We start from the raw sequence: 10000 nt of genomic DNA on the forward strand, positions 1-10000 counted from the left end.
TATTTAGCGAAAGGCAAGGATGTGTTTTGGGCATTTATGGATTTAGAGAAAGCGTATGATAGAACTGATAGGGAGGCTTTGTGGACTGTTTTAAGATTGTATGGACTTGATGGTAGGTTACTAAAAGGGGTGAAAAGTTTTTATGTAAATAGTAGAGCGTGTGTAAGAGTGGGAAATGCTGTGAGTGATTGGTTTCCCGTGAGAGTGGGGCTGCGACAGGGATGTGTGATGTTGCCTTGGTTGTTTAATATTTACATGGATGGTGTTGTAAGGGAGGTGAATGCAAGAGTTTTAGATGGAGGTCTGAGTCTGGTGAATGTTGATGGTGGAGAGTGGAATCTGAAGCACCTGCTGTTTGCAGATGATACTGCACTGGTGACTGATTCAGAGGAGAGATTGAGACAGTTCGTAGAGGAGTTTGGAAGGGTGTGTGAAAGGAGGAAATTGAAAGTAAATGAGAATAAGAGTAAAGTGATGAAGTGTACGAGGTTGATAGATGGTAGGGGGATGAATATAGTTTTGAATGGTGAGTTGCTTGAGGAAGTAGATTGTTTTAAATATCTAGGGTCACATGTTGCTGTGGATGGAAGAATAGATGCAGAAGTGAAGTTAAGAATAAATGAAGTAGGAAAGGTGCTGGGAGGAATGAAAAAAGTGTTTAAATGTTGTCCGCTTAGAATGGATGTAAAGAGAAGGCTGTATGAGGGTGTTGTGGTACCGACAGCGTTATATGGGGCTGAAACATGGAATATGGGTGTAGCAGAGAGGAAAAGTTTGAATGTAATGGAGATGAGGTGTCTGAGGAGTATGTATGGAGTGACGCGTATGGATCGGGTGCGAAATGATGAAGTGCGAAGGAGAACTGGAGTTGTTCGGGAGATGGCTGGTAGAGTTGAGCAGAGGGTGTTGCGATGGTTTGGGCATATGGAGAGAATGGATAATGAGCGATTGGTGAAAAAGATAACTAGATCTAATGTGAGAGGTGTAAGGCTGAGAGGAAGACCACGAATAGGATGGATGGACTGTGTGAAAAGAGCGCTGGATGCGAGAGGGGTGTCTGTTGAATAAGGAAGAGTGGCTGTGCATGACAGAAATAAATGGAGAGAAACTGTGAATGAATAAGTGATGATGCAGCCCTGAGGGGATATTCTCCCGCATTTGGTCTGATCAGCTAGTCAGGTCAGGTGCGGGTAAGGGGATGGGTCTGTTATGATGTGGCAGGGGTAAACCAGTTCTGCTGTCGGGCCCTGCTGCGGATGTCACTGACTGCATTGCGCAGTTGACCCTTGTGCCGTGTGGTGCGGTGAGGATCTGTCCGTTCTCCCCTTTGGGGCTAAGATGCGAATGAATGTGTTTGAATGGATGAGTTAATGGGAAGTGTGTAGTCTTGTCTCGGCTACCTCCCTTTCCTTGGGAGAAGTAGCCTAGGTATATAGATAGATAGATAGACTTCTGTTGATCCCAAGAATTTCTGTATAACAGACACATGTACCAGTATGAATCTAAGAATACTAGAATCCATTCATATTTATAAACGAAAACCCGCCCTAAACAATTGTCTGTCTGCTGTCCCTCTGAATACATTGTGCAGTTAAGTCCCCCCTATAATTTAACACTACGTTTTCTCTTTTATATAGGTACGATGAGCTCATGCTCATATAGTTCTTTTAGGATTTTAAATACCTTACAGGTCTTTTTCATCCTTTTAGATCCACTGAAGATGACACAGATGAATATGTCGAAACGTCTGGACAAAATAAATATGCTGCTCGTTGCAACACTGGTATTGCTTTTCCTGTATAAGTTGCGGTTCCCTCAGAACAAGCCTGTCTCAATATATAAATATATATATATATATATATATATATATATATATATATATATATATATATATATATACATATATATATATATATATATATATATATATATATATATATATATATATATATATATATATTGTTACATAGCCTATGATTTCATCATCCTTTGTGTAATTTTAACGCACAGTATGCTGCATGTTTGATCACGAGCGTGTTCTGCCTCAGTCCCCCCCCTTCTACCGTTATAGTAAAGTAAGTCGTTCTCTCTGTTATTCAGAGCGGGATTTTCAGCTCTTTGTCCCCATGGCTTCATTTGCGCGTCCTTCTTACAAGTTGTATCAAGCTCTCCTGGCCCCTATATAATGAGCTCAGTCTCTGCATCACTGCCACTTAGATCTACTCCTCATTTTGCTCGCATCTCTGTCCTCCCCTGTACAGTTATTATTATTGTGAGTTTCTCAGGAAGTCTCCAACCATCTAGCAGCTGTGTGTGATTTGAGTATAACTGTTGTTGCATTTTTTCTTGTACTGTGTAGCATAAGGTTAATTCTTATGCCTAGTGAGGTTTGTGATTAATGTAGAGTTTTATAACAGTCATTTTTGATAATATTTTGTATCTGTAATAATTTATCTTGCATTAGCTGAGCATTACCCGGTGTATCTCATTTTATCAGGGCTGACTTAGATAAATTTACTCTTGCTAATTTCGTGTTAATAGAGGCTATTGCAGTTAACCATATATTTAACCTGTTTTTTGCCATTACATTATCCTTATGAGTCCTGAATGTTTTGTTGTTAGTTTGAGCATTAAACTTTAACTTGTAATTTTACCTAACTCTTTTGTTTTGAACCTGGAACTTTACGGGACAGTAGTGATTTTTTTAGTATTCTCACTTAAAGTGTACATTATCTTTCTCTGTTCCGTAACATAAATTTGGCGACCTCATATCAGGATATTCAGGATATTATCATAAGGATATTGCTTGATATTTTGTGACTGTTACTTATTAATTATGTCTACTATTACTACACTTGATGAAGCCAAAGATTTTTTGTCAAATGTGCAAACAGTGTGTGATGTAGAAAACAGAACAAAGAATGAACTTAAGCTTGTTGCTCAACAATTGGGAATTGCTGCTCTCATCATTCTAAAGATCAAATTGTTGACATGATTAATGAAAGCTTGTTTAATGTAACTCCTCCAAATGAGCAAACGCAGATTGAATTAGCTAAGTTACAGCTAGCCCTGCAGGAGGCTAAGGCTAAGGAGGCGGAGGCTCGTGTTAATGAGGCAAATGCTCGTATTCAAGAGGCACAGGTACAGGCTCAGGCACAAATTGAACTTGCCAGGATTCAGGCAGACCATGAGTATCGCATGAAACAAGGTGGAACTGGATCATCTAGCTCTGATGATTTTGATGTGGCTAAAAATGTTAAACTTGTCCCTCCTTTTAATGAATCTGATTTAACAAAGTATTTTCAGTTGTTTGAGAGGGTAGCTACAGGTTTTAGTTGGCCCAAGGAGTATTGGCCAGTACTCCTTCAAACTGTTCTCACCGGTAAAGCTCAAGTAACTTATGCATCTTTGCCTCAGGATCAATCTGATAATTATGATGTAGTTAAGAGCTTGATTCTTAAGGCCTATGAGCTTGTTCCTGAAGCCTATAGAGTAAAATTTAGGACAACTTACAAGCAAGATAAGCAATCCCATGTTGAGTATGCAAAAATCAAAGAAGATCTGTTAGAGCAGTGGTTAAATTCTAAGAATGTGGATTCTGATTTTGACAAATTTAAGCAGATGATTTTGCTGGAGGACTTCAAAAGGTGTATTAGTAAAGATGTAAGCCTATATCTTGATGAGAATAGAATAGATAATTTGTCTGATGCTGCAGTTTTAGCTGATGAATATGTTCTCACTCACAAGAGATATTCTAAAGAAAAAGGTAAAGCTGAGAGTAAGTACGTTGCCTCTACTCAGAGTACAGGTAACAGGAAAGAGAATAAAGAGATGTTTCTCAGGAAGTAAATACCAGCTTCACCTCTAGATTTCAGAAAAGTAAATGTACTTATTGTAGTAAGCTTGGTCATACTACGGAGAGATGTTTCAGGAGACAGCGTGATGTGAACAAAAAGGAGTCTTTAAATATTCAGTCAATTGGTCTAGTGTCCACTCTTGAGAGTTCCCAGATTTCTTTAACTGAGTTAACTGAACCTGCTTTGAGGGGTAACTTAAATTCTCATGATGGAGCTCCTCTTTTGAGCAGTAACATGGGTGACACTCTCAAGAGATCATGTGCTAATTTCCTGTCTGATGGTTTTGTCAGTCCTCTGGACAGTAATGACAGGAAATCAGTTCAAATATATCGTGATACAGGTGCTTACCAATCCCTTATGCTGACCAATGTTCTAGGCTCTAATGTTAATTCCTCTGATGAAACTGTAATCTTACAAGGTGTAGGGAATAATTACTTCTCTGTCCCTCTGTGCAGAGTGAATTTAGAGTCTGGTTTTGTTAATGGTTCCGTTATGGTTGGGTTGGTTGAGACACTCCCAATGTCAGGTGTAACTTTCTTACTTGGAAATGATATTGGTGGAAGTCAAGTGTGTCCAGCTCCTCAGTTGTCTAGTGAGCCAGTGGCTACGGCCCAGGATTGTGATGTCCCTGATGTGTTCCCTGCATGTGCTGTCACTAGGGTTAAGTCTAAAGTTACTGGTGATTTAGAGGATAATGATGATGATGATGTTATCCTAGCTGACACTTTTCTTGCTAATTTGGACCACTCACCAGATGAGGCAGTACCCCGTAGTGTTGATAATTTGTCTCGTCAAGAGTTGGTTGAGTTGCAGGTTGCTGACCCTGAGTTGAAAGGTCTAGCTAACTCTGCTTACAGTGAAGAAGAGTCAGCCGGTGCTTCTACTTGTTATTATATAAAGTCAGGAGTACTTATGAGGAAGTGGAGACCCCCAACAGCATCAGCCGACTGTGAATGGGAGGTTGTACATCAAGTTGTCATCCCTCGTGTTTGTAGGCAGGATATCATTCGAGTGGCTCATGATTCCAGTTTGGCAGGACACCTTGGAGTGAGGAAGACTGTGGCACGCATTTTGAAACACTTCTACTGGCCAGGTATCTTCAGGGATGTTTCCTGGTATTGTAAGTCTTGTCACACCTGTCAAGTTGTGGGGAAGTGTAATCAGACCGAAAAGGTTGCACCTCTAGTTCCCATTCCTCCTTTTGAGGCGCCTTTCACCCGTGTGTTGGTGGATATTGTGGGCCCTCTTCCTAAGACTTCTTCAGGAATTTCTTATGTGTTGACCATGATTGATATGGCTACTCATTATCCTGAAGCCATTCCACTTAGAAACATCTCAGCAAAGAACGTGGTTAAGGAAATGCTAGGGTTCTTCACAAAGTTTGGTCTGCCCAAGGAGGTACAGTCAGACCGGGGAAGTAATTTCATGTCAAATGTTTTCAAGCAGTCTCTGAAAGAGTTGGGCATCACCCAGATCACGTCTTCAGCTTACCATCCCCAGACCCAAGGAGCGTTGGAGAGATATCATCAAACACTCAAATCGATGCTCAAGAAATACTGTTTGGAACATCAGAAAGACTGGGATAAAGGTCTTCCATTCGTTGTGTTTGCTGCAAGAGAATCTCCAAATGAATCACTGGGCTTCTCACCTTTTGAACTACTGTTTGGCCATGAAGTAAGAGGACCCCTTAAGTTACTCAAGGAATGCTGGCTGTCGGAGGAAGATGACGTCAACCTGCTGGAGTATGTGATGAAGTTCAAAGAACGGCTGTCCACTGCTTTACAGCTGGCGAGAGAGAATTTAGGAGCTGCTCAGGAGAAGATGAAGACTTGGTATGATAAGAAGTCCATGTTACGCCACTTTCAGCCAGGAGATCAGGTTTTGATTCTGCTACCAGTTCATGGGCAACCTCTTCAAGCCATGTTTAGTGGCCCTTATTTCGTGGAGAAGAAACTCAGTGATGTCAACTATGTCATCGTCACACTAGATCGTAGAAAGAGCAAGCAACTATGTCACATCAACATGCTAAAGTTATATCACAGGCGGGACGAAAATAATCCAGTCTGCACTGTAGCTGTTCCACCCGAGTCTGCAAGTGAAGCTCTCCCATGCAGTATGAGCCTGAGTGATAGTTTGGGGAAGAATCCTGATATCATGAATGATCTCCAGACTAAGCTTTCTCATCTACCTCCCAAGGAAAGGCAGGAGTTTTCGGCATTACTGCAGGAGTACCCGCAAGTGTTCCGTGCTACTCCAGGAAGAACCACTGTGTTGATGCATGATGTCGATGTTGGAGACGCAAAGCCAATTAAATTGCCTCCTTACCTTGTGAACCCAGTGGAAGTTCCTCTCATCCAGAAGGAGCTTGGCTACCTGTTGGACCACAAGATGATTGAGCCCTGTCAGAGCGAGTGAAGTTCTCCTGTCACTCTAGTCCCTAAGCCAGGTGGGTCACAGAGGCTTTGCATCGACTACAGACGTGTTAATCAGATAACTAAAACAGACACTTACCCTCTCCCTCGTGTGGAAGATTGCATAGACAAGATCGGAAAGGCTAGGTACATAAGTAAGTTTGATTTGTTAAAGGGATACTGGCAAGTACCTATGACTGAACGTGCTGGGAAGGTCTCATGTTTTGTAGCACTGGGAAGGACATTTGCATGTTCTGTAATGCCATGTACAGATTGTTTTAGAGTAATAAGAAATTTCCTTTGTAAATTTCTTTTTTCTTTGTGGGGAGGTGTTACATAGCCTATGATTTCATCATCCTTTGTGTAATTTTAACGCACAGTATGCTGCATGTTTGATCACGAGCGTGTTCTGCCTCAGTCCCCCCCTTCTACCGTTATAGTAAAGTAAGTTGTTCTCTCTGTTATTCAGAGCGGGATTTTCAGCTCTTTGTCCCCATGGCTTCATTTGCGCGTCCTTCTTACAAGTTGTATCAAGCTCTCCTGGCCCCTATATATTGAGCTCAGTCTCTGCATCATTGCCACTTAGATCTACTCCTCATTTTGCTCGCATCTCTGTCCTCCCCTGTACAGTTATTATTATTGTGAGTTTCCCAGGAAGTCTCCAACCATCTAGCAGCTGTGTGTGATTTGAGTATAACTGTTGTTGCATTTTTTCTTGTACTGTGTAGCATAAGGTTAATTCTTAGGCCTAGTGAGGTTTTTAATTAATGTAGAGTTTTATATCAGTCATTTTTGATAATATTTTGTATCTGTAATAATTTATATTGCATTAGCTGAGCATTACCCGGTGTATCTCATTTTATCAGGGCTGACTTAGATAAATTTACTCTTGCTAATTTCGTGTTAATAGAGGCTATTGCAGTTAACCATATATTCAACCTGTTTTTGCCATTACATTATCCTTATGAGTCCTGAATGTTTTGTTGTTAGTTTGAGCATTAAACTTTAACTTGTAATTTTACCTAACTCTTTTGTTTTGAACCTGGAACTTTACGGGACAGTAGTGATTTTTTTTAGTATTCTCACTTAAAGTGTACATTATCTTTCTCTGTTCCGTAACAATATATATATATATATATATATATATATATATATATATATATATATATATATATATATATATATATATATATATATATATATATATATATATATATATATATACAACGATAACACTTTAGTTAAGCTCGCCACACTGCACCGAAGTTCATCTAGTTTACTGCAGATAATATTACCTTAATCTATTCCAAACATGGTCGATGACAGCCAGTAGTGAGTTGGTGCGTGATAAAGTCTTGTGAAGATGGTGAAGGGTGTGGAGACGGTGGAGAGGGAGGCGAGTGAAGGCGAGCAGCTTCGTTGTCTGGATCAACAGGAGGTGGCTCGTGAAGGAGGACTCAGCGAAGGCGGCGAGGAAGGCTGGGTCGTCGCTGATAACCGCAACAGTAACGCAGTAAAGACTCGTCACCAGCTGGTGGTAGTGGGATAAATCGTTAGGTGGTATCACCAGTTGCCAGGCATTCACTATTTTATATTGGTCTAGCTTAGAACTAAATTCAAAATGAGGTATCATGAAGTGTTTTTCCTCCACAAAGCGAACAGCAAAACGTTTAATACCTCTGTATGCTACACTGATTATAAATAATGCATGGGTTACATCACGGTTGCACAGTAAATTTTTCAAGCGCATCCAGTAAAATTGCACATTTAAATCTGCACAAGGAGCAGGACAAAAGAAAGGAAAACAGATACGGACCAGCTTAATACAGAAAGGAGGAGGACAATCATTTTTATTTTTATTCAGTGACGCCAAGCAACTCTTAAACGAAGGGAAGGTGCGAAGATTCGATTGCAAATTGTGTACTGTTATTGCATTCAGAGACAAACAAATTTAAGTGTAATGGACAGACATCACACAGTCTCCATGGCAATTCTTGAGCTTCCCTGCATTGGCAAGTCCTTAAACAACTGTAACCTAACAAGTGCTTTCTAATTTTCGGCTAATTAAAACCCAGCATTATCTCTGGACACAGAATACGAGAAAACGGAAACTCTTTATAAAATGTAATTATTTACCTAAAATCTAATGAGGTGTTACTGGAAGAGTAAGCAACAGGATGCTGGACGCTAATGCATCTGAGACCGTTATGAGTCAGGCTGAGACACAGATTGGTTGAGTACCTGGAATCTATTCAGTATTATGCTTAACCAAACCATTCTTACCCATAGGTTCACCAAGTAAGGCCACAACATCTGTATAGGTCTGCAAAAGATTTATTCATTTTTCTCTGTACTGAGGGAAGTTTCCCGGATCTACATACAAGATGAGATCAGCTAAGAGAGTCGTAGCAGAATCTGTAGAGTTTTCAGTGGTATATATACGAGGGAATTTATCATCATCCTTAGCAGTTACAAAGAATGGTATATCCTGACACACCTTTACGGCGGATGGTACACCCGGAAATCGCCAATCTTTGTACCACTTCTAAGTTTTAGTGGAGCATTTGTTAAATTTAATAAGCAAAAATAACACAAATGAACCTCCAATACGGTACACAGTGCTGACTCGTATGTTAAATCATTCACACAACGCGTCTCAGGTAATGTTAATACATTCACTCCTTCTTTCGCACCTACACGACGGACACTTTGGTGAATTCGTGCGTCAACAAATTGTGCACCATTCTGTCACTCTTCATTTCATCCCTGCGTGTTATAAAACTTCATTCAGACTATTTGAGGTAGTTAAATGAGACGTAGATGAGTCAACCATTGTGTCAGTGTTAAAGAGGGAGGGGTGTCATGAGCTACTAGTACTAAATGATCCTCACTGCTGTCATCTGGTGGTTGTGGAGTTACGGTAGACTATATGATCGAATTTACCTGGAAAGGACAGGGTGTGGGCAATTCATGCCTGATGCATAAAGTACCGGTACTTTAATACTACCGCAAACAGCTATCAGATCAACAGAGTGTTAAACCATGGTGTCACTACCATTATAACTTGCTCAGAATACTGAAGTTTGTTTGTGATATAAAACTCAGCTGTGTGGGGTTTTATTAATTCGCTGAGTTGTATCTCAAGAGTTACCTTGTCTTTCACATAAAATTCTGAGCCGTCAACAGCACAGAGACGAATGTCAGGCGGTTCAAAGATCCTAACCCGTTTGATCCTTAATTTAATACTGTTCAGGGATGACTCCTATATTAAGTTTACCATACACCCTGAGTGCTTATCATACACCCTGAGTGCACTAAAAATGATGTAGGGTCTCCTTAACCTTTGCCTCAGATAATTATACCTTAACGAGTCCGAGGGCCAGTTTGGCGAATGGGGAGCTCAGAATTTTGTGTCATTAAGGAGAATTTTGTTGGTTCTGGAGCGGGTTTTCCCCGACTGTGTAGCCTACTGGCAAAGGCACGGCATTCGCTAGTGGAATGCTAATGACTTTTATGAAAAGTACAGTACTTATTCCTGTATGATCGTGAAGGCAATCTACTATCACGCCAGTGTCCTCGTTCGTTTTTATATTTTTACAATTATTATAATTATTATGATACTTATATGTAAATAATAATAATAATAATAATAATAATAATAATTATTATTATTATTATTATTATCAGTAGGATAGAAGTTGCGGAAGCAATGAAGAAAGTTAAATTGGGGAA

At 40.1% G+C, this 10000-nt stretch overlaps 1 protein-coding gene across 1 annotated transcript in view; it reads right to left on the bottom strand.

Moving 5' to 3' along the window:
- Positions 1-10000, bottom strand: part of LOC145406003 (glutamate receptor ionotropic, kainate 2-like) — a 166286-nt gene that overhangs the window by 138494 nt on the left and 17792 nt on the right. The window contains exon 4 of the mRNA XM_080277193.1: positions 7564-7799. Coding sequence (XP_080133319.1) covers positions 7564-7799 — 236 coding nt within the window. The remainder of the gene's footprint in view (positions 1-7563; positions 7800-10000) is intronic.

This window comes from Coenobita brevimanus, chromosome 8 (assembly GCF_032717465.1).
Source record: "Coenobita brevimanus isolate Jiangsu-jjx chromosome 8, ASM3271746v2, whole genome shotgun sequence".
NCBI lineage: Eukaryota > Metazoa > Arthropoda > Malacostraca > Decapoda > Coenobitidae > Coenobita > Coenobita brevimanus.